This window comes from Suillus subalutaceus (genome assembly GCF_016647625.1).
Source record: "Suillus subalutaceus strain FC151 chromosome Unknown DFJ58scaffold_166, whole genome shotgun sequence".
In the NCBI taxonomy this organism is placed as follows: Eukaryota; Fungi; Basidiomycota; class Agaricomycetes; order Boletales; family Suillaceae; genus Suillus; species Suillus subalutaceus.
Genome location: NW_024540415.1, coordinates 40,041 through 63,915, shown reverse-complemented (window position 1 = coordinate 63,915; position 23,875 = coordinate 40,041). Strand labels below are relative to the sequence as shown.

The 23,875-nt window shown below is 47.4% G+C and overlaps 7 protein-coding genes across 7 annotated transcripts; 5 read left to right on the top strand and 2 right to left on the bottom strand.

Annotated features, from left to right (window-relative positions):
• Positions 1-1,931: 1,931 nt before the first annotated feature.
• On the top strand, positions 1,932-3,409 carry DFJ58DRAFT_814884 (uncharacterized protein). Its single transcript, XM_041391676.1, has 7 exons — positions 1,932-2,073; positions 2,165-2,204; positions 2,334-2,363; positions 2,418-2,643; positions 2,693-2,794; positions 2,844-2,970; positions 3,024-3,409. Exons 1-6 carry the CDS (start codon positions 2,039-2,041, stop codon positions 2,948-2,950), a joined length of 540 nt encoding a protein of 179 aa, XP_041237855.1. The 5' UTR covers positions 1,932-2,038; the 3' UTR covers positions 2,951-2,970; positions 3,024-3,409.
• Positions 3,410-3,738: 329 nt separating this feature from the next.
• Positions 3,739-6,065, bottom strand: DFJ58DRAFT_862021 (MFS general substrate transporter). The gene is made up of 9 exons (XM_041394058.1): positions 5,737-6,065; positions 5,655-5,685; positions 5,495-5,602; positions 5,329-5,442; positions 5,077-5,274; positions 4,874-5,024; positions 4,676-4,825; positions 4,388-4,609; positions 3,739-4,356 (listed from the first exon to the last, which is right to left on the bottom strand). The coding sequence occupies exons 1-9, from the start codon at positions 5,995-5,997 to the stop codon at positions 4,050-4,052; spliced, it is 1,542 nt and encodes a 513-aa protein (XP_041237854.1). The 5' UTR covers positions 5,998-6,065; the 3' UTR covers positions 3,739-4,049.
• Positions 6,066-6,630: 565 nt separating this feature from the next.
• Positions 6,631-8,248, top strand: DFJ58DRAFT_749363 (uncharacterized protein). The gene is made up of 4 exons (XM_041387651.1): positions 6,631-7,025; positions 7,079-7,267; positions 7,318-7,385; positions 7,436-8,248. Exons 1-4 carry the CDS (start codon positions 6,711-6,713, stop codon positions 7,830-7,832), a joined length of 969 nt encoding a protein of 322 aa, XP_041237853.1. The 5' UTR covers positions 6,631-6,710; the 3' UTR covers positions 7,833-8,248.
• Positions 8,020-13,656, bottom strand: DFJ58DRAFT_862003 (uncharacterized protein; the record flags this gene model as incomplete). Its single annotated transcript, XM_041394057.1, has 19 exons — positions 13,452-13,656; positions 13,298-13,395; positions 13,105-13,248; positions 12,839-13,042; positions 12,584-12,789; positions 12,333-12,537; positions 12,221-12,286; positions 11,525-12,169; positions 11,283-11,469; positions 11,097-11,232; positions 10,956-11,049; positions 10,807-10,906; positions 9,890-10,748; positions 9,743-9,840; positions 9,434-9,690; positions 8,996-9,385; positions 8,869-8,944; positions 8,342-8,814; positions 8,020-8,283 (listed from the first exon to the last, which is right to left on the bottom strand). The coding sequence occupies exons 1-19, from the start codon at positions 13,546-13,548 to the stop codon at positions 8,020-8,022; spliced, it is 4,599 nt and encodes a 1,532-aa protein (XP_041237852.1). The 5' UTR covers positions 13,549-13,656.
• A 353-nt stretch (positions 13,657-14,009) lies between these two features.
• On the top strand, positions 14,010-14,759 carry DFJ58DRAFT_814877 (uncharacterized protein; the record flags this gene model as incomplete). Its single annotated transcript, XM_041391675.1, has 2 exons — positions 14,010-14,278; positions 14,304-14,759. Coding segments are annotated over 2 exons (591 nt in total), but the record flags the coding sequence as incomplete, so codon positions are not given.
• A 2,738-nt stretch (positions 14,760-17,497) lies between these two features.
• Positions 17,498-18,256, top strand: DFJ58DRAFT_734102 (uncharacterized protein; the record flags this gene model as incomplete). Its single annotated transcript, XM_041386418.1, has 4 exons — positions 17,498-17,650; positions 17,711-17,728; positions 17,784-17,931; positions 17,982-18,256. 4 exons carry the CDS (start codon positions 17,498-17,500, stop codon positions 18,254-18,256), a joined length of 594 nt encoding a protein of 197 aa, XP_041237850.1.
• A 2,735-nt stretch (positions 18,257-20,991) lies between these two features.
• DFJ58DRAFT_718803 (RTA1 like protein-domain-containing protein) lies at positions 20,992-22,204 on the top strand (the record flags this gene model as incomplete). The annotated part of the gene is made up of 7 exons (XM_041384531.1): positions 20,992-21,049; positions 21,098-21,147; positions 21,234-21,336; positions 21,383-21,618; positions 21,677-21,898; positions 21,954-22,020; positions 22,077-22,204. The coding sequence occupies 7 exons, from the start codon at positions 20,992-20,994 to the stop codon at positions 22,202-22,204; spliced, it is 864 nt and encodes a 287-aa protein (XP_041237849.1).
• Positions 22,205-23,875: the final 1,671 nt, after the last annotated feature.

Genomic DNA, 23,875 nt, shown 5'->3' with positions numbered 1-23,875 from the left:
ACATACATCAGGAGTTACTGGTACAAGCTTCGCCGTGCTGAACGGGGTGAAGCTGATCACCTGGAAATGGACGGTCCATCACAAAAAAGGAAGAAAGGATCAATAAAAGCCATGCTGATCATCGGCGTCGTGTGGCGCAAGATACTGACCACTGTAATAAAAAGACAGCATGAGGAGTTTGCAATTACCGGATCCAAAATCTGGACGCTGGGCAGCCATACGATGATAACTGATACAAGGCGCTAGTGAGGGCGTAAGCGCGACTGTCTGGGACTATGTACGTCCGGCGGTTGCCGATTTAGCGTAATGAATTTCCCCCTGACATCATGATCTAATCATGACAATTAACGCACTTACCAAAACGTTGGGTTTGTCCTGTACATGTGGCCCATGTGTCGCGTGCTCGTAGGCCAAACCAATTGTCATTGGCATTTTCAAATGATCTCTCTTTCCACAAAAATATCACTCATGGGAGGTCTTGCCTGATCAGCTTGGCTGCATCCTGCTACTAGATCGCGTTTGTTCCACCGTTGTAACAATGAATATCTTGTTGTTTGAATGCCAAGCGCATTTGGGGCGCAGCTGCCAAAGGTAGAAAGCGCTCGGCTGTTAATTTGAGTATGATCACAAGATCCGCCGAACGGTAGTTGTCGATCTCCAATAGCTCTCAGCTGAACGCATCTAGCAGGCTAAAATAATAGATCAAACTAATGATAGATTGACACCTATGGACACCCGTACATGGTACTGCAGACGTCCATATTGCTTGAACTAATGAGGCAATTCAAGAATGAGTTCAAGAGTTATTGTGAAGGTAATACATTTATCACTGGCCGTATCACGCAGGACCCTGCAGGACCCGGCACCCATACCAGGCACACGGCAGTGCGGTAGATGCCGTAGACGAGTCCGAAGCGGCGTAGGGGAACTGACCAATGCTGTGAGCACTGTACTGATCCTGAGAAAAACAAGCACATACCATGTGATAGACGGGGGGGCGTAGCTACTATGCCAATCCCAAACACAACAGGTGACACATGACGCTGTCGCAAGTTATCCAGCAAGATACGACATGAGATGTAAGCCATGCGTGGGAGGCGGGAGAAGTGCTCCAGGTTGGCAATGAAAGTCAATGAATAGCACTGATTTGAAATCGAACTCAACCCTCAAATTTTTGTTTGTCTCGAAAAGCTAACACTCTGACTCAACTGAACGGATTCGGAGCACCCGTTCACGGGACCCTGTGCCCCATCATTAGCCATTAGACCGGATATTGCTGCCGAGAAATACTCGTTGCACCTACTTGCACCTACCAATTCGATCGTTCTGTCAAGACTAGAACGGTAATTTTTGTTGATAACAGTACTTGCCAAGTCCTATTCAACGCCGCGGAAATTTTTCTGCTCGGTGACTGCCGAACGTTGGAAAGAAAATTTGAGAACATACACGAGAGCACGAGCTCTTGGCGGCATCATCCGCGTCTTGCCTCCCATGAGTCTGATGGATGTGAAAGATATGTAGCCCGTCAAGCTTGCCATACCGGCATCGAGAAGCGGGTCAGATAAGAAACGATGGCTGTCTCCGTCTCGTGCTTGATTCAATGATGAATGAATGCAGATAAGCCTAGCTCCTTTTGATCACGATGATGATAAAAAGGCATTTGAAACAAGTTCTGAAATACGACTCTGGATCAGGTCGTCAAACCTAGTGTTTGAATGTTTTTGAGTCCATGTATCGTGAGAGAAAACATATCGCTTGCCAAGCATCAAAAAACGGTGTTCTGAATTGGGAGGAGCGCGGAGGTAGCTCGATCAATACAAGCCTAAAAAGGAAATTAGTCTGGAGTCAAGTTCTTAGAGTTCAGACCGGAGTTTGAAATAAAGGGGCTCGAATATAAGGGTGATCGTCGATAAATCCTTTTTGCTCAAACTCTTTTTCGAACCTCCACGTTCCGTTACAGTGTCTTGGTCTCCGTTTCGTTCAGGTCTCGTGTAACAGTTTTCAAGACTCTATTGTATTACCAGTGATCTCCTTCACTATGTCTTCACAATCAAGTGCAAAAATCTACGTTGGGTCAGTCTATGCCGTCTGACTTAATTCGCAAGCGCTTCTCCCGTCTTGCGGCGGAGGGGAGCGAAACTGATTCGTTAAATTCTGCATGTAGAAATTTGAGTTGGAACACCACTGATGACACGTTGCGCAATGTCAGTTATATACGATTGTGACGGGCGGGCTGTTGATTTGGGCTGCTTCGCTATGTCATCTTCGTCTGAAATTGTTCTCGAGGTGCATGTTCTTACGCGTTTTCGGTCTTGGGACCTTGCACAATATAGGCTTTCAGCGGTTTTGGACCAGTGCTTGACGTGCGCGAGTTATCTTACCCAGTTTATCTTTTTTGATTGAGTTGATCCGTTCAGTCTATTGTCATGCGTGACCGTGACACTGGCCGTTCTCGGGGTTTTGGCTTTGTCACCTACGGGACGACTGAGGAAGCAAACCATGCTATTGCCAACATGAATGAGCAGGAGCTTGATGGCAGGAGGATTAAAGTAAACCTCGCTAATCCCCGTAGCTCTGGTACCGGAGGCAGCGGCGCTGCAGGATTTGGAGGTGGTTATAGTGGTGGTGGTGGCGGCTACTCTGGTTCGTGACAAGTTTGCAAATATAGCAAAGGTCCTGAACATGTATTCAGGTGGCGCCGGTTACGGTCAGCAACCTGGGTATGGAGGTCAGGGTGGTTATGCTGGAAGTCAAGGTGGCTACGGTCAAGGTGGCTACGGTGGAGGCTACCCAGGTGAATACCATTTCACATGTATATTTCCATTCTTGATGTAACTTTTAAGCCGCGGGGTATGCAGGCGGTTTTGCCCCGACCGGCTACAGTGGCCAGCAAGGTTATGGTCAACAGGGTGGAAATGGCAATCCAGGAGGTTACGGCCGTGGTTATTGATCAAGTGTTGATCATTTCTGGCACGTACATCCCTTACCTAATTATCGAAACAAGCTGAGGCATGCGCTACTAGCTCTTCACATATCTTCCTTCGGACATCAATATTATATCATGCGTCTCATACTCGTTTGTCTCGTCCACATCTACACCCTACTCACACATATCGAGTATTCCTTCTCCCTCTCATTTTTAGTCTGAACTCTACTACGATTCAGCTTGTATTTGTATGTTCAGATATATCCATTCCCATGCCCTCGTCCTCGCGATCTTAAAGCATCACCCATCATAGTACCTTTCCAGATATGGAAGGAACGACTGATTTTCTAAGGATTGGGCTAGTTTCCTGTATTGGGTATTTCGGATAGCGCCTTGTAGCGTGTGGCCGACAATTATAACAGTACCGATGTCATATAGACATCCGTTGTACGCCAACCTTGCAGCATCCCTCAAGATGTACCCTATAATGCTTTGACTATCCGAATGATCAACCGATCACCGGCTGCAACTCGAGGACCAATAACATAGTATGGAGGCAAATAACAGGTACCGTTAGAACAACCATGATGACCGAATGCGAACCGTTGACCTAAAGGTTACTCCATGAACAACAACTTTAAACACAGGGCGACTCTCAAATATATATAAATCTCATTACGACCCTTCCGATACACCGCCCGCTGGATTAGGAGTTCCAAGGGCAAGGGCCACGCACCCAGAGTACCTCAGTCGTGTCCGTAGCTGAGTCAACACATAGTAACTGGCGGGTCTCCACATGTTCGTGGTCCGCTAGCTCTGACTTCTACCGCTGCTCCGCCGCCATCCACGTCAACAAAAATACTGAGGTAAGCAAATAGAACTCTGTGAGTCTCAATTTCATAAAGCCTCATCCCAAGCCTTGTCATTATTCTACATCAATACGCATAACCTGTCACTATAAAGATCATAACTAGTCCTCAAGACTTAGTGCCCCCTCCTGTTGCCTTCATCACCTCATGTAACACATTTCGGCGCGCCTTCCTTCGTCGCATCCACCACTCCGCCTTCACTTCGCTCTCAGGGCAAGAAACTATAGCCTTTTGCAATATCACTGAACATTGCTTTACTTTTCATCACAGACAACTGTTCCTTTGACACGATTTCGGGCCGTGTCGGTGCGGTAGAAGACTATAACGGCCATTGCAGCAACAGAGATGCAGGACAGCATGAACCAAAAGCCAGCAGACTGGCCTTGATAATTTGAAGGGCCCCCATTTCTGACTTGCACACTCGCCTGAATAGAACCGACGGCAGCCAACCCAACAGCGGAGCCAAGTTGCAGACCACAATTGAATATGGCGCCCACGGTGCCTGCCATAGGAGGGGGTCGTAGCTCGGAATATCGCGATGCTGTGTGAGTTGATATAACGCTAGTGCTCTGAGAATAAGATTGGCACACACTTTGCAGAAATGTTGGCTAACATTGCACCGGCGGAACCGAGGATGAATCCGGGGAATACCAACGGCCAGTACTTGTCAGGAGTGTCGGCGAAGGCGAATAACACAAGTGACAACATCATCATTAGGGCTCCACAAAGTATGGGCCACTTGGCACTCATGCTGCTGAGTCCCTTTACCCTACTGGCAAAACTGAAGACAAAGGCGGTGATGCCTATTGGAAGCCTGAAAGAACGTTGGCGTCGTTAGATCATCACACCGGTCTGGTTTAAGCACACGGTCTATACTCACATGTGGACAGCAGAGGACATAGGGCTCCATTTGTAGATATCTTGCCACAGGGACACATAGGTGGTGAATATGTTTGCCCACCAGAAATATGGTAGAAGAGCCGTTCCGAATAGAACAGAGAAATTCGGAATGAACCATGTGGAAGATGGTCTGTGAACCAATGTCAATTAGAGACCTTGAACAATCGAGCAGACATACACGGCGGCACATTCAATTGGCTGAAAGGCCTCCCAGAAAAAGAATGCAGTAATCATGGCGATGGCGATGACCAAGGGTGCTAGTGTGATGGCTGATCCCCAGCTCGTAGTGGACCCTGTTGTCACAGAAAATATAAAGAGTATAACGGCAACTGATCATGTGCTCAGTATGGTGTGAATAGACGATTTGAAATCGTGACTGACCTGTAAGAATTGAAATTCCGGTGACATCAAGACTCCTGAATTTGGTGAAACCGCTCTCTCGAACCACATTTTTTGTTGGTGTAGGAATAAGTACCGCAGAAATGAATGTAGTTGGTATGATCACCATCGGCACAAACCAAAATACCCAGCTCCAGCCGGCATGTTCGACGAAAAGGGCACCGGTAATTAGACCCAATACTGAAATCTTGATCGTGAATACCTGGACCACGTTACGAAGCGGAAGTCGCTCACCGATGCCAATTGATCCCCAAGCTCCAAATGACGCAATAGCTACTGCTTGATGCCTAGGCTCAGGGAAAAGTCCGACAAGCAGTGCTAGGGCCGATGGTACGGTAAGCGATGCGGCTGAAATGATCAAATGAGCCCCAAGTTCGTGACTGCAGCGAAGGAATGCAACCGATTCCACTTAGGGCTCTCAGTGCAAGGAATAAGATACCATCGGAGACAAAACCGAGGCCGATGGAGATTACCCCGACAATGAATTTGCCGGTTATGAAGGTGTATTCTTCATTAAATGTTAATAAAAAGCTCGCAAAGACACCCTCGGTCAGACTGACTAGGATTGTATATATCGCTGATTTTTCCGCTCTGCAAATATGTGGTAAGAATGCTTTAATCAGCTACGAAGGCAGGACTCACCATAAGGAGGAAGGATGCAAAAGTCAATTGGTATGCACTAATGATCCAAACTGACTGGCTTTGGGTGAAGCCAAACTTCCGGACAAGGGAAGGGATGGCGGAGAACAATGCCGAGTTGGTGAGTGCGTATATAAACTGCGTAATGCAGAAGATCAAAAGCAGAGTATATCTACGGACGTTTGAAGGAGTGGGGCGCCGAACAACAACTTCGACATCGCAACCAGAGGTTATGGATGGCTTGCTAGCAAGTGGCGAGTTCATCTGGAGTTTCTATCCGTTCCAAGTCAGAGTAGATGTTCTAGGAAGGAGTGCGATAGCCAGACGGGGAGGTTCAACTGGGTAATGGGCATTACCATAGATAACGCACGCCCCTTTTTATAGTGGCTCTATGGGTACTGTACACAGTATTAACCACTGAACTGTCATGGATAGACAGGTGACTAGCCCCTCTACGAGACAAGTCACCAGTCTGTGCCATGGAGTGCACGCGAAGCTTCTCAATTATGCCCTATTGCCAATGATACCGGTAAGCTAAGTTATCAACGATGATATTGCGTTATTGGAGTCAAGGAGGGTTCTCATTGAATTGTATCTTATCTTGTGTGATCCGGGATCCACTGGCATTAAGTCACGGTAGTGCTAGAAACAGCCTCTGCCAGCATACAATGTATTGAATGGTGTGGTGTGGTCAAATTGAGCAACAAGTACGTACTAGGTAGTGGTAATACGGCCACACTGTTCCACACTGATGTGGTCACCGGCCACGTCGAAGTCGGTGTTCGATTTATATCCTGCAGTGTCCACTGAGCGCGGAGTGAACAAATTAAGAAATAGTGGCCTTACATAAACAGAGGTAGGGGCTTAATTTGTCCAGTTCATTATGATCAGGGCCACAGTGTCCACAAGTCACGGGGTACTTAAGTGATTGGACCCAAGTCATTTCTCCTCAATTCGCAACACTTTCTAACTGCATCATGCCCGCGACACGCTCATCCAGCCAGCCGCGCTCTCGTAAAGAAAGAAACACATCACCTACACGAAATCTACCCAGCCGCTCGAAACCGAAATCAAACGTGCCTACCGTCCCCGAAGTCATCGTTCTGTCTTCGGATGACGAGGATACCCGACCGGGAAAAAATGGTTCATCCTCAAGATTCAAAAGGAAGAAGCCGTGTCCGAAGAGTGAGATCCTGGAGTTATTTTCGTCGACCGATGAAGGCTCGATACATGTCAAAGCTTCGGAAAATGATGGCTCATCTTGGCAGAAGGAGAATTCGAAATTGAAGCAGGTACGTCTCTCCGATTATAAGAATTTGAATTCACACTGACAGGGGGCTATTAGATGAACGAGCACCTACAGAAGCAGGTCGCTGACCAGCGCATACAACTTAACAATTCGATGAAGCATCTCGAGGAGCAAAGTCAAGAGCTTGCCGCACAATCTCGAGAAATTATTGCCGGCCATCAGGAGATCCAATTGCAACAGGAGAAACTTGCCGCTTTGCAAGCGAAAGGCACATCGGGATTGATTGTACGTGCTCTTTTCCATCTTTTCTCATCCTTTTCAAATCATCTGTTTAGGATGCTACAAAGTTGGGCGACAGCCTCTCTTGTGATATATGCGCGCATTTGATGTACTCTCCTTACCTGTAAGTTCTCATTTTCACTCGCTTTCCGTGTACCAACCTTTCTGCCCTAGTCTCACTGACTGTGGACACTGTTACTGCGAGGGGTGCCTCAAAGGCTGGTTCAACGAAACACTCGCTAAACATATTCGCGCACATCCCGCATACAACATTAACCGGAAACCCTTGCCTCGGGATTTTCCTCAAGTTCTTCACAACATTGATCCATACATCTCGTATCCGCTTCAGATGCAACTGCGCGCATTGTATAATGCTTCCCGACAACAGCAACCGGAGTATACCTGTCCGGGATGTCGGAAGGAGGTCGCGGGAAAACCAGTTGTAAATTTTGCAATCAAGGACATGGTCTCCATCGTCGGGACCGTCCTTGGGCAACCCGACACTCCCCGGGAGTTTTCTAATATTCGTGGGCAGCAGGCGGGTCCATTTGATGCCTTTTTCCCTCGATAATAAGTTTCAGTGTACTGCATACAAATACTTCATCCTTCTACGTTATTTGTAATTCTATCATACATATGTATACCATAAACTACTATGGTACAGCACCTGCACTGTAGGCATTATTATACCAGACACAATGTAAACAAGACAACACGCTGATTAACATTTGATCAAGACCGGTCAAGGAAGTATACAGCTACTTTTTCTTTGGTTTTGGCTTCACTTTGAGTTTCTTCGCTATAGGCCCCTCAATTATTTCGACCTCGTCATCATCATCCACAGAACCCGAAGCCTTTCGTTTGCGCTCTGCCGCTGGACCAGAACCGATACCACTCTCTCCGGTACCTTCCCTCGTAGAAAACGGCGGACCGATTGCCCGAGAGCGATGCCGGACTACGACGGACCGAGCTGACCGATCCCCGAGAACGCACCGACGAGGAAGGCGACACCCTTCTCGATCCTGGCTTTTGCAATCCAAAAGAAGGCAAAGTTCCCAGCTCGTCTGCCCCCTCTCCTACCCCGCGCTCCCCAGCACGGACGTCTGAGTGGGCTGGAAGTCGTGTTTCACGCCAGTCTCGACGGAAGACGCTTTCGGCCGTTAATTTATCTTCGAAGACACTTTCAAGTCTCGTTGGTATGCAACGTTCGTCATCCTGCACATAGCCGATCAAATGGTCGCCTGTGGCCTTCGCCCCGAACAGTTCGAGAGACAGAGAGGCATTATTTCGGATCATGCCATCATCTTTGTCGAGGTTCTCAATCCATTCCCATGGGCGGTTCTGAACGGGTGCGCCATAGACGAGGAGACCTGTGCTGTCTCGATGAGCATGGACGAGGTCTTGAACAATTGCATTTGGCCGGAGATGTGGGAAGAGTGTCATGAGTCGTACACGATGTGAGCCAGGGAGGGAATGTAGATGGGGTGACTGAAGTTTCGTGGGGTAATACTTGAACGGGTCTGGCGACGAAGTTTTGGAGTGCAGGAAAAGATCTATGAGAACTGGATTTAAACGAGGTAGAACACAGTGATTAGAGGTCAGCATACCGTCTATAAGGAAGTACAAGGTATCAAGAAGGAGCGCGAATGCAACAGCGTCTTGTGCAGGGCCGCATGCATGAATCTGCGATCATGTTATCTCAGAGCTCGGATACGTAATGCGTTATGTACATACCACGACAAGGTCAAAGAGAACTGGCATCATCCTCTCACATGTTTCCCGAAAGTGCGTCGTTCGTATCCCAAAGAAACCAAGGTCGAATTGAAGGAGTCGAGCCAAAAATATGACAGCTTCAGTGATAACGCGCAGAGAGTGATCAGTCGTTTTGGAAAACGTCGTATTTGCGAATTGAAATGACTCCAGAACGATTTTCGCAAGCCGCTCTTGCGTTGAGACATCAAGATCTAGTTCGGTTCCTTCCTCTCGCAGTGGCTCTGAGACATGTGATAGTACGCGAAGCACCTCGCCAGCACGGCCAACCCGTGCCAGTAGTGATTCGGGAGTCGAAGGAGCAGGGGCTCGATTAAGAATATCAACGATACTCTTGAAGCCGTTATTTATGAACTACTCATCACTTTCAGTGTGCGCCAAATCCGAGTATAGACTACTTACCTTAATGGCCACTGGTCCATCGACGCCCCTCGCCATCTCTGCGATGAAGTATGCTTCTTCCGAGGCCATCGAGTGGTGGAATATCAAGGACGTCATCTTATCGAGCGATGCACTTGCACCCTGTTTCGTCGATTCACAAGCAAGCGCCCTTCCGAGTTGCCTCAGCCCAAACTGTAGCTGAACTGCAGTCGCCGCCAGTGTGCACGGGCTCAGAACGGATGATATCCCAGTGCTTAAAAACGAGTTAACATCTGTATCTACGGTTGAACGTGAATCTCAGAGTCAATATATACTGTATTATCCACGTACCTTCGTTTGATTCACTCAAAATCATTTTCAATGCGTTAACGAGCGGTTCGCAAAGCGTTTCTGCGACCATTCCCGACTGAATAGGGTGCTCGAAGCCCCTGCGGACAGCGTCAAGATTGCGATAGCATGATTGTCTGATATCGCGACTCTCGCACTGTCCGCAGGCGAAGGTCTCGCGCAATTCCGCGAAGTTCATCTGAAACGACGTTATTGTGCTCCAGGAGCACTAAATTCGGTATATTACTGGCGAGAAGGGTGAAATGAGGTTCCCGGAAGGCATCCTGTCTCCAAGTGTGGATCCGTTGTGCGTCAAGGAGCTCTTGTGGGACAATCGGGCTGATGAAACACTCCTCCTGGAGCACGAGCGCGTCAAAAAGCTTACTGGCTGCCTGTATAAACGTTTCCATATTGTGAGGCTGGTAGAGAGGGCCTGCATCGGCTCCCAGTTGCCAAGCAGGGTAAACTAATCCTTGAAGCAGCGTGGTTGTCGATAGCGCTCCGCGGACGCATAGGAAGAGAAGGACGACTCTAAGCACATCCCAGGTTTCAAGCGTCAATCCTAGCACTTCACTTTTTCCAGTACCGAGAAACCATTGGAGCACGTCATTATCGATGCCGCCAGGAAGGTGGTGGTCAACATTGAGTAGAAACTGACCATAGCGAAGGGCGTATTTATGACGACGCTCATGATCATCGCTCATGACGGGAACTTGGCGTAACGAAGCGACGATATTGTCCCAGACTTTCCATGCCCAGTCTCCGGACGTGCGATATCTGTACCAGAGACTGTTTGCGAGAATTGTTGGAGCGTCCGGCTTGGAATCTTCAGCTAGAAGTAAAATTTCGGGCAAGACTGACGGAACGGCTTCTGGATGGTCAGTCTTAGGAGCCAGCGCGTTCGTGAACGCCGAGTTATCGTTCTCCACCTGAGTTTTGGCCGTCGCATCGAGCTGTCGTCCATCGTCCATCTCAATAATCAAGGTCAGGAGAGATCTGGCTTTCCCCCCTTGCGTTCGCCAGAGTAAATAAGTAGAATAGAGTGTGGAGGCAATCGTGCCAGTGACGTTCATTGCCGTCCATATAGTTGCGAAGCGGATGGAAAACTTCTCCGACGGCAGTCAATAATTCTGCGTGGGATGTCTGGGACAAGACCGAGAGACTCAGCTGCACAAGAGCCGTCAATAATTCAAACTTTGGAAGGAGCAGAACACACCTCCAGTAAAGAGCCATAGCTATGAGTGTACCTGAGGAGTTCAACCGCAGTACTGTATGTCTTCAGAGTACTGATCTCATCTAATGATTGCGATCTGCGCGCTCCGTCAATATAGAAGATGAAGGATTTGATTTTGCGCACCTCGAGGTAAATTTGTGTAAATTCGGAAGTAACCACTGTTTGATCGTTCGCACTTGTTCGAAACATGGTGCGCCGAGCACAGTAGGACAGCTGGTTCGGAGAGATGCCATAGAAACTGAAGGCGGAAGAGTGTCACCTATGATTTATTAGCAATAGATACTAAATGAAAATATTAGTCTCACATACCCCCAAACACAAGTGGCAAGATTGCGCGAATTTCCCTTCGCATCTCACGTTCACAGACATCTTCAGGGGTCTGTCGTGCACGCGCTCCGTAGAAAATAACTTTGCGCTGGTTTAAAAGAGATGATGTCGTGTTCTGTAACGGTATCCAGCGAAGGAAATTACGATGAAGGGAAGCCGTTTCGTCAGGCTGAAGAATAATTTGAGTCAGAGAATAACGTCGATATGGTATACAATAAACATACCTCGCTCAAAGAGAGTCCCTCCTCGCCTCTCGCAACGAGCCTCTGCACATAAGCTGCGTAATCAAAAAGCCCACTCTTCATTAATTTCCCAAACAGACCCGCTACTGCCCTGAGATTTCCAGCCTCCCGGACAACAGGTTTCGAGTCGAGCCAATCGAAGAGGTGATCGTGAAGGGTGGCTGAAGATAGTTCGCGGCGTGCATTGCGTTCGTGATATGCTCGGAGAAGGGTCACAGCTGCATATGGACGATGAGAGCCATACTGCAGTGGCGTCACAGCCCACGTCAACAAAGTGTCGAGTTTGTCGACAAAACTTGAGCTTGATGTGCAATCAGGAATTTGAGAGGAGAAAAACGATATAGTGGACATGTCCGTGCTACTGCAGATCGAATTTAGGATTTGAATATCAAGGACCAGGGACCCAAGACGCTCGAGTTTTCGCGGCGGGAGATTGCGAAATAGCATGGCGTCATTGCGACGCTGAATATCTATCAAATTATCCGAAATAAATTGCTGGAAGTCACGTCGTCGACAGTCACTGAGACCACTATCAGCAGGGCCAGCAAGTGCAGAACGCAAGAGCGATGAATGCGCTAGCCATGTGCTGGGAGAAACGAATGTGTCCGGAAGGGTTACACAGATGCGCTGATTTCGGATCTTTAAGTATGCGATAGTAATGCGGTGGTCGATGCATACCTGAATCAGAGACTTCAAAATCTCTTCAAGCTTGTTCAGGTGACCCTGAGCGGAAATCGTCCTGATCTGTAATGGTTAGCTATAAATTAATGTATGTGGCCATAAAACGTACTTCATTCAATTTCGCGATGCATGCGTCTAAAAGGGGTTTCGCGAGTGGGCGTTTTTCAAGAACTCCATCGAGATACTCATCAGCCAAATGTGCTACAAATCCTGCTTGAGCAAGGTTGCAGGCCGCCATCTGATGGATGATCCATGTAAGGAAAGTGCGATGGTCTACGAGACCTTCATCATAGAACGGTCGCAATAGTTTCAGGCTGACTTTATTAGCGAATATTTGGATAGTTGAATCAAACACTGTACCAGTACGTGAAACGGGAAACCCATCGGTCCCGGCTTTCTGCGTCAGAAAGGACGCCCTTAAATGTCTGTTTGATATTCATTCCAGGTCTAGGGGCGCTTGGTAGAGCAATATCAGCCAGCTGTTTCTTGATATAGCTTGTCACCACTATCGCCCAATCTACGCTGTACTGGGTTGGATTGTAAGACGGTTTGTTTCTCAGGCCAGCCTTGGATCATATAAATCACGCAGTTGAGAAATACTACATCAGCACTCACAGTCTCATTCGCGCCGAACACTCGAAGAAACCAGACCGCACGAGGTATGGCAACGTTGTTGGTATGAAGAAGGTCGAGTAGATCGTGTCCTTTGGCACCATGTGGCACACTTTTGCCAAGTTTACTTAAGGGCACATCGGGGTTTGCGAGTTCAGCGAACCATGTCTGTCGCTTGGTATCACTCATGGTCACTCGTGAAGGAATCTTGAATGTTGATGACCTACGAAACCGTCGGACGAAGTTCGGCACCGAGATATTCAGCTCACTGTATAGCAACCGTAACTGTCTGCCTTTCGAGTAAAGATATCATTCATGAGGTGCTCGAGGTCTGCAAGCACGGTCTGGTCAAACATGCGGCCACCCTTTGCATCCTGCTGTAGAAATACAACTGCAGCGCTTTGGTGCTCATCCTGAACATCATCAGCCATTACATTTGACATTGATCAACCTCAAGCTTACGGGCACGGGAAGCGGTAACAAGAAACCGTCCTTTATATGTTTGTCCGACAAGACATCCTCATCCTGTCCTGGGCGGGGCGGATGAAAACCAGGGTATCCTAGACATGCATAAGGATGATTCTGTAGGATTCTTTACGTAGTAGAGGGTGCTCACCAACATCAGCAGTTCTGTGTGATTTAGGTAGCCAGGGCGGAGGTAAAGACTCGTATATGGGCGATGGTGGCTCTTGTCCGCGTTTTTCTTGCTTCATATCCAGGGTATCTCAGCTATCGGCAAAATATACAATTAATGAAACTCAGGTATGGACATGCTGGACGAGTGAAAGCTTGGGACGGAGGTCACCGAACGTCGAGTCACGGCTGCAAATATCGATGAGCCCACTGGATGCGGTATTAGGGCTGCCAGCGCTTACTATTCCATTTTGAGCACGTGATGAGTCACTTGAATCAATCCTCAAGTCGACGATCCCAAATTCCCAATTCCCCATTCAAATATGAGTCACTGCCAACTTTTTGGGCTCAAGAGGGCTCAAGCAAGATTCGCGGATTCTCCCTAATGCAAATCACTGTACCACATTTCGACCTCGAGCTAGCGAGGATCGGACAATGCCTTATTCGAGTCACCAGTTGAGTCACCACCTTTCACTTTGATCATCTTGGGAAGAACTATTATAAGCTGTAACCTGTTCCACCGAACTAGTTATGAGTATAGTGCTGCAAGTACGAGACTACAAACGTAGACGACCATCCTTCACCAGAAATTGATGCCGCTTGGGACAAGTCGTTCGATCGTGCCACGCTGGTACTAGGTATTCATCTCCATGAAGCCGTGACCCCGATTCCACCAACTCGAATGACATTTGAGGAGATGCACAAAGCCGGTGAAGCGGTTTCTCCTCCCAAGGTCAAGTATCCGGACAACGTTGGTGGAGGTTTCATGGTATCCTCAAATTGGAATTCACTCACCTATTACATTCTTTGGTGGGCTCTACTGCGATTAATTCAGCGTTGTTGGCTCACGTGTTTTTCAGAACTTACTTCGCAAAGCCCTGTCGGATCTGGCCCAGAAGCCTAAGCTACCTGTTCATAGTTCAAGCTGCCCTGATTTGGACGCAGATACAGTCTTGCCTCAAAGACTTCCCACCATACATAGATACAATCACTCTCCGTCCACATTCTTCCACAAGCTGTATATAACGCTACCCGTCAAAGTTCACATCTTCCAATATCCAGAACGTTCTCTAACCGGTACCCTGGTCACTAGGTCACTACCATCGCCATCGCATGCACTCGCACCCACTCTCTGCCCTTTTTCACGTAATTACTAGTGCTCCCTGCGCAAAACGAGTTTACTTGGGACGATGGTCCCACAGTGTCGCCTTCACTGCCACACTTTGCGTTCATCGTTCACATGTGCTATTTCTTGTCGCGAGATTGTATCTATGTTTTACCTCATCAACACAAGGTAAGCATCTTCCGTGAACTTTCCTGATCCAGGATATGCTCTGACTCCCCGCGACCAAGCACCTCGCACTCTATTCATACGGACAGCCTAGATGGGTAATATGACGATGACCAGGAAGCAGACTCATTACCTTAGCAACTATCTCGGCTTCCACTCACTGGCATCACGAATCGTTGCCTGTTAATTCAATATTTCCTACTCCTGTCTCGCTCCTCGCTCCCATCCGTTATTCCCCTCAGATTTTATTCGTTTTCACAAACATGATTTTCCCCATTCGCCGAAGTCAAGTCCGGATTGCAGACGTCACTGTCCTGTAAAGCATAGTCGAGCCTATCTGGGCCTCCATTCATCAGTCATTTATCCTTCTTCGTTGTGCTCAGATAGATTATAGATCATGAATGGAATTGGCTATTGTGAAATTCTTGGGGCTATCGGCTGCCTGAGATCAGGCACACTACTTTTATTTTCCTGGTTCACAAGTCCGACCCACATGGATGATTGCACATGTTTTCTGTGCTCACACAACTGGTACCTTGGTGGTACTTTGTCGGGTGCGCTTTGTTCTCCTCTCAGCACATCACATCTCCTTGACATGCGCATCCATGATAGAGGTAAATACATGAGCCGTAAGTTTTTTTAAAACCATCATGCTCCATATCCTTAGATCATACTTGAACACAGACAATTGTTGTCGACGACATGACTATCTACAGTGGTCAGCGATGGGTTGGTTCAATCAGATGAACGGTGCCTAATCAGTTGACTATTGGTCTCCAGGACATCGACATCATGCTTCTACCCTTCACGTACGATTCGGCACTCTTTCCCTGCGGCCCAGGTGGATGAAGGTGGCCAGGCGTTCACGCTGATCTAATAGATTATCAACTATCTAGGGTTTCACGATTCCCTCTAACTTCTTCTTCTGCTTTACTCGGACACACGATAGAGCCAGTGCGATCTGACTAAAGTACGCATGTCAGAATATCGTGGTTGGCGCCTTACTCATACTTTTCCAGGTGCGCTTGATGCCTTCCGACTTGAAGCCCCGGTTCTCTTCTCTACTCCCCTTTCAGCACTTTTCATCTCCTTGCCAAGCACCAATATTCATCCGTGACAGAGGCATATACTCACCTCATAAGTCTCTGGTTTAAACCATCATACTCGACATGCTTGAATCATGCTTGAATAAACGTCGATCAGCGATATCGTACCAGTAACACCTCGCAGCGAGAATGGATGTGGATATCCGATGATGCCAACTCACAATAGTCGTTGCCGAGGACATTGACATTCCCTACCCTAACTTCAATGCCCATCATCAATGGAGGAGGTTCAAGAAAATATTGGACTGGGCTGTTGAGCATTCTGTCCATATAAATACACTCGTTTCAAAGATACGGTTGACATCCCCCTTTCATGCCTTCGTCAGGACATGATGCATCATGGCGCATGAACAACATCGTATTGCTCGTTCACAAAATTGGGTGCCTGAAAGATAACATTGAGCTACGTTTCAACTTCCCAATGCTTTGATTGTATTCGTGATTCCGACTACACAGTACACGACGGATGTGGCCAAAGATGGGTACAGTTTCATTGCTCCGAGATGAGTTCGGCTGACTCACCTTCAGAAGTCACACCTTGAAGTCGGTTCGATGCCGACGATATTCTGTTTTATACAAGTCTAACAAATTATGCAAGAATCTCCGGACGCCAGCCATCACATAGAGCAACTTCATCGAATATGGGACACCAGTGTTGGCTGCAAGCTGAATCCTATTGGGATGTAAACTCGTATGTGCCACATTCTTAGCGCTGACCCACTGTCATCGTTGATAATCACAAAAGCCTGGCGCAGATAACTGCAGTGCGGCCGGAACATTGCTCACGCCAAGCATGCTGTGCCGCTGAACTCCTTGATGTATGCTCGAGCCTCCATCAAGACAATACGTTTATCGAAAAGCTTGGTGATACATGAAATGCTTGCAGTAACCCAATCAACTTCGCATTTCCTCCTGTGAGTTTCTTACAAAGGATCTCCTTATGACGTCCGAATGCAACACAGTGATCTTTCCTTTCGATATCAAGTATAAAGCTTAAGGACGAGGATGCACTGAAGAAGTTATGACAAATGAAGTGCGGTTCGTGGAGTCATATGTTGCGAAGGCGTACCAACAGGGCAACGCGAGCGCGCCGAGGAAGCAAACTTCCCTAATTCTCCGGAACTTGTGGAAGGACTATGAACTCATGAGGTCATTGTCCGAAACACTTTCAAATCGATCGTACCCACCTACCACCGCATCCAAGCCACACGTTCGAACGTGGTAAATTCTTGGAGCCCCTTCAAGCAGGTGGATCTTTATTACATCTGTGGTTTACGCATCTTATGGCTCGCAATCAATATCTCGCCGTCCACACCCTCCACATTTTGTGTTTCCCATTTTCGGAACTGTAACTCATGATGCTGGGACTCCGGAGTAAAGTAAATGTGCCCGAACGAAGGACAATGATGCCACAAAGAGGTTCCACTGGCAGAGTCCACGGAATGCACCGCAGCTATGTGGCGAAATTTATATTTGTTCTTTTGATGTACTTACATAGGCCTGTGGCAAGCGCTTCTGAAATATGTGGACCCAGGCATCCGAGCACTATATATTTCGTGTCGGCAGTGTCTCTCTTCTCTCCATCACTTTGCATCTCTCCATATACTCACCTATCTTCTACTGTCAATCATCATGCCTAACAACGTCCCTAATCTCTATCGTTGGGGGGTCTTTAGAAGACTGGCTAATCGTCTCGAGTCTCTGGACCGTTTTCTGGAAGCCATGAGTGAGATGATGAAGTTTAGTGATGCGGAAGACCGCCAAATTCGCCACTACGGCCGTAAGGTACTGTCTCTGTTATTACTCATCTCTTATAGTCAACTGACGATAATATTTCCGTTGCAGATCATCTCTCTTACGGAGGTAAATATGATTTCAATTCTAGCAGGCTCTTCCACTGATGCCCTCGGTAACGAAGATTGCATACGCCACTATGAATTCAAGTAATATTGGCGCGACCCTGCTCGTGATTTGTCCAGAGGAACATGTGCCGTACAAAGCGGCATTTTTTAAAATGCTTGTCTTGATCAGGCGCCGGAGGTCGGCGTTCCCTGCTTACTTGAACAGTAAGCATTGGTTGTTATCGCGTTTGATTTCCTTTTCACCATTTGTATAGCTCGTATCAGTGCGCTCTTGGATTATTCCATAGAGCATAATATGGTGCTACGGACCAGAGGAATCGATCCACGTGTTCAATTGGGCATCAAGGAGTTGATAATCATCAGAAAACCACGAGCGGCTCGTCAAAGTACCATCGAGACAGCAACCCCTGTCTCGTCTGCACGGGGATCATCTACCGGGTCTTCAAAAACACCCAACGAGCCACTTGGTGCCTCCATTCCCTCGAAGGCTGTTTGCGCGCGGCTGTCGAACGAAAGCCCGACGCTTTGAGGTTGGAACTAGGAAACGAAGTTGATGGTCTTCTCAAGCCTTAGCTGGACTAATGGCTACCGTATTGTACTTGAAATCATAACCTTTTTGTCACTTGAATAAGCAATCTATCTGCGTACCCTGTATTATATGTAGTGAACAGAATGTCATACCCATTCGTTATATGGCTGTTCTTCCAAGTTTCATACTTATTTGTAATTATACATCCATTGTCCATGCCACTATTGACGGACAGTCTATGCTCGGCTGCCGCACTAGTAACTTGACCTTGAAGTCTGGAGTCATTTGCTTCATCTCGCCTGCATATTCGCAATCTATCTACCCATTTCGTTTATGGCTATATTTCGGCTTGAGACGGCTTGGGATGTCCTCTTCTCATGGATGATGGTATTTATCCTTCTCCAATGGATTAATTCCCGACGCTGAAAACCACGCCTAAGTACTTCTTAAGTATCCCAAAGTTGTATTCGTGATCCGAACCTGTACCTGACGCGCACGCAACTGAAAGGTTTCACTGATGTTTAGATAAATAAAAGGTGTGCTGAGATTGTCAGTGGGACATGAAAGGCTCAGCCGCTCAGGGTTTTCACCTACTCGGAAACGGTGGCGTGGTGTCACCTTTCGACTATGTGGACAGCAAGAACAGCAGTATTGAAAACAAGTCCATGCCTCGTATCCAATGCCCATTGTGGTACTAGTGAGTATCTCAGTGCGCCAAGCGATGAGGGAACAGTGTACTACAGCACGGCAAATGACGACAATTGTTAGGATACACACAACTAAAACAGTAAGTTCACGGTGTACGCAATAAGGATGGTGTATTACAAAAAGGACAGATCGAAAGCATATGTGATGTGGCAGAGTTCGGAATATCATCGGTACTTGGCGGAGCATGAAGATTAGTACTAAATAACCTGGTATAGGTATGAGATAAATGATGGTTCGAAGAACGGATTCGGATTAATGGTGCCCATCCATGATCCGGGTATTCAGGAAACAGACGACCATTAATACACCAGAAGCGCTTTGATTTGCAAACCCGTATCAATCTAGTACTACTACCGGGCCACTCCGGAGTGCCGCAGAATCCAGATTGGACGGCTCCCATTTTGGAAGAAACCGGAATTCTCGAAAGTTCAGCGGTCCGTCCGTCCATCCGGCAGTCCGGGTAGTAGTCCGTCTGTCCTACTAAGCACAATCTTCTTTGCAAAGGTGTCTTGTCCCCAAAACCATCTCACCTGCCCTCAGACCCATCAACCACTACAAGCTACCACTCGTTCGGCGAACTTTAACCATGGATATGGAAACTTCAAATTTGTAAATGTGTGGGACCACTGCGATGCCCGGCACCCTCTTGTTTGGTTCGAGTCGTTCGACGCCTCGAACTCTCAAACATCCCGAGTATTACCATCAGTACTGACACGCGCTGAGAGGCGACCTACCGCTAGCACATCGATTCAGAGCAGAGGTGTGATAACGAAATTTGGAGGACTACCACAGACTCCAGGATGTTTGCTCTAGCTGCTCTTCGACCCTCCAACCAGCAGCAACCTTGACTCGCATGTGGCATCAAGTAAAGTCACGTACTGTTAGCACTCGGTGTACTTCCTGATCCTAACTGTGCCCCTCTGTTCCGTAGTACTCAAGTCAGCTCAAGTTGTTGCAATAGGAGAAGCCGTTGACATATGATATCGATATTGTCATGCAAGCTCCATGTCCGCTTATGGACCAGCATCGATACGCGGCTTCTGAATAATCCTCGAGAATTGAAGCAATCGCCATCTTTCGCCACGTTGTATGTGCTGTAAGTCAAGATCATCAATCATCGATGATCGACGACCACCATGGCATGCATAGTTCAAAATTCAAGATATTAAATATCTGGTTTTCTAGGCCACCTCGATGTTTGGGAATCGGAACTGAATTCGACAAATAGCTTACGGTGTCGGATACTATATCATTTGCATCTTCTCCATTTCAAAATTTGGAACTTTGTTTTCACTGTCCAGCTTGAAGAGGCCTACCAATTGGGCAAGCCATGTGCTCAGCGAATCAACATGATCTTCATTTACCAGTTAGGTCATTGACATCGCGGCATACGTGTAATGCTGTCGTGCGACTCCGACGGTAGGGATGCCAAGCTGAATCTTTTGGCATTTGTAGAAGTGAAGGTAAAGGACCGACAGCCACTTGCGATACGGTTGGTTACGCAGTAGGTCCTGTTGTGTTACTGAACTGCCTTTTCATCACATCGTGTAATTTGAACTAAACTTGACGAGAGCTGTACTCTCCCTCGGTGCGGCACAGGATCGATTGCCGATTCTCTTATAGTTATGCATCAATCGCGTGTGCATATTGAGAGTATTCCATCTCAGTGTTCTAGTGAGCACGTCCAAGTGTGGTACTTGACAAATAATAATTTGCTTTTCCCGTCGGATGTCATCCGGTGGTACGTTACCAGCCAGCTGTGCCCTATCTCTGGGAGACGCATTGTGTCGGCTTCCATCATTGTGTCATGCACAACACTCCTAGGGCCCTTTGGGACGACATTCAGTGAGTACTACTTACTGCTGGAACACACTATCTTTCACAGGTTGTGGTCATGAAGCTTGCAGCTATCTTCGCTTCTTTGGGAAGGTGTATTGATGCTGGATCGCATTTGGGGTATATATAAACCCGAGAGTTGCCGCATCTCGATATCACCTTTTACACCCAAGCCTTCAGTCATAAGGAGCATGCAATCTGCGAACATTCTGATCATTGTCACCTTCCTCGTCAGCGCGGTGAGGGCAGGTCAGTGATCTGTCAATATCTGTTGAACTCGACATTTAAATATAATAGCGAGCGGCAACAGCACAACCAGCGTCGAAAGGCCGACACTAGTCTCCGCAGTATTTAGTCAGTCCACAAAAGATCATCTTTCGGGTTGGGTCTAATCCATTTCATCCAGAATACGACCCAAATAAAGCTGCGGCAGCTGTGGTGGGCGGCTTGTACCTCATTCGCCAGCCTTTGCCTGTTCATGCGCTTATTCATGAACAAGGCAGGGTGGGGACTTTGTCTCCCTATAGCCTCAACCTGTAAGTTCTCACCACCCACTTCGAAATGTGTTGACTGTCAAAACAGTCATGTCCGTCGGCTTTTTTATGCGCATACTCATGGCGATGAACCCAAGTTCTCTCCCGATTTTCATGGTCCAACAACTCCTCACCCTGTTACCACCTGCTGCGTACCTCGCCTTCAATTACATCATTTACGGGCGTTTTATCGTGAACTGCGTGGACAGACACTACTCTTGGATAAATCCAGAGAAAGTTGTCCGGTACTTCGTTATCAGCGATATCACGGCGTTCTTCGTACAGGTTTGAAGTTTAATTGTTTGTCTCCTTCGCACGGAAGATTAATCACGACGTTGTGCAGGGTGTAGGTGGCGGTCTGGAAGTGTCGACAAAAGTGACAACTGAAAAGCCAGGCGCAAACGTACTGCTCACCGGATTAGTCATTCAGACACTCTCATTTGGGTTCTTCATGGTCCTAGTTGTGCATGCATGGCATGGTATCCTTCGAGACGGTTTTCAACTCCGCCAGGAGCCATGGGGGCCAATTCTTTGGATATTGATGTTTTCTTCATCAGCCTACATTGTACGCCTTTCGTCCACACTTCATCGTACATCTTCATTGATATTGCGCGATACAGATTCGCTGTATCTATCGTGTCATCGAAGTTGCTCAAGGTAACGGCGGCTATCTCGTCACCCATGAAAGTGAGCATTAGGAAATACTAAAATTGGGGCGCTTGGTCTGACCCTCGCCTGACAAGTCTACTTCTATCTCCTCGACTCCCAGCCACTGTTGATTGGTATTTGCACATACATCATCTACTGGCCAACGAAGTATCTTGAAGCGTCGGCCAAGCCCGTCACACATGAAATGACGGGACGGTATTAAAGTTCTGTCATCGCCATGTTCAAGAATTCACTCGGGTCCGTGAACCGTAATACCCACAAAAGAAGGACTCTGTGTATATGTCAATAATTCACTGCTATGCAATAATGTTGTGTAGATCAGTTCCTTAACCGCACAATATCATTTGCTCTACTTACTGTGGCCCAGTGTTGCAAAATGTCTTGCAGCAGCCTCAATAGTCGTCCTCAACACGCACTATCCGGTACATGGGTGCTTCTTATACAGAGAATGATGATGCTATTTTTTATTCAATAAAAAACTATCCCCAAATTGTTGCAGCATTGAAACAACATCGGACATGACACCGAGCCACACTAACTAGGTACTACAAGTACAACGTTGGGTAAGGTATCTTGTTCATCCGATCACAAGTTGTAGCTTTATTCACCATATGCCAAACTGTTCGCTGGACACTGAATAGAACCGGCGTGACAATCCTGCTTTCAGTTATGATAATTTCGTGGTGTAATCATCTTGCTTTCGCATATCCCTCTCTTACGGTTGTTGTCTACTCTAACAAAGTCATTTACTCGAGTCGTTGTATGACATCGTCATCTGTTTGAGACTTTGAGTACGAGTCGACTTGGTATCTTTCAACCATTCTTTGAATCCTTCTGCACCTCAACGCAACGTCAACTAAGCACCTCGAGTGCAACAACGGCAAGATAGAGATACGCCTCATCCACTGAATCACTCGGGATTTATCTCTCAGAGGAGCTCAAGTACCAATAATTGGTGCTCGACTGTCCGCGCTCAAGTGGGAGGTCGTGGAAGTCCTGTAAGCAATACTGTTTTAGCCCGGCAACTACCCAACCCAAAGACTGAAACCACTGTTCAAGCTTTTTGCACCTTACATTGTCAGTGCAACCGATGTCAAGCTAGAAGTACGGCTCATCTAACTCACGCGTGCAGACACGTACACCAATCGTAGCTGGTAGCTTCGTCAATCCTGGCTAGATGAGAGGTGAATCTGTGCTTACATCCACTTCAGTACTCGTACGAAGAAAGTGTCGGCAGTTGCATTCTTCAAAGATGGTCGATTGGACGGATCGCCACTGTTTCAGAGAATAAAACCCTGCGGATCTGGGACGTGGAGAAAAGAGCATCGGTGGAAGAGCCATTCGAGGGATAGTGACTGTGAATTTTCAGTTGCTGTATCTCCAGACGATATGCGAATTTCCAGTGATGGAGATGATGGAGCCATCATCATCTGGAACATCGATAGCAAGTAGACGGATTCAAACCGCTGGTGAAGCATGTAGGGCGGATTTCGTCGGTGTGCTTATCTCCTGATGGCAAGAGACTCGAAAGCGGGTCATATGATAGAAGAGTTATTATATGGGACGCGGAGACTGGCGCTGTCCTCTCAACACTCCAAGGTGTAGATGGGAAGGGTGTTTTGTGTTGCCTTCAGCCCAGATGGGCTAAAATTAGCATCCGGCGGATGTGTTCGGGTTTGGAGCACCGGTAACGCCGAGCTTCTGTTCGACTTCGACGCTCACAACAATATTTGGTTCCAAGCGTTGTGTGGTCACCCGACGGTTAGCAACTTGTTTCCGCATCAGACGACAAAACAGTCAAGTTTTGAGGCTCGTCGATGGGACCTAGATCGGTCAACCTTGCATTGGTCACACTTCCTACATCAAGTCACTT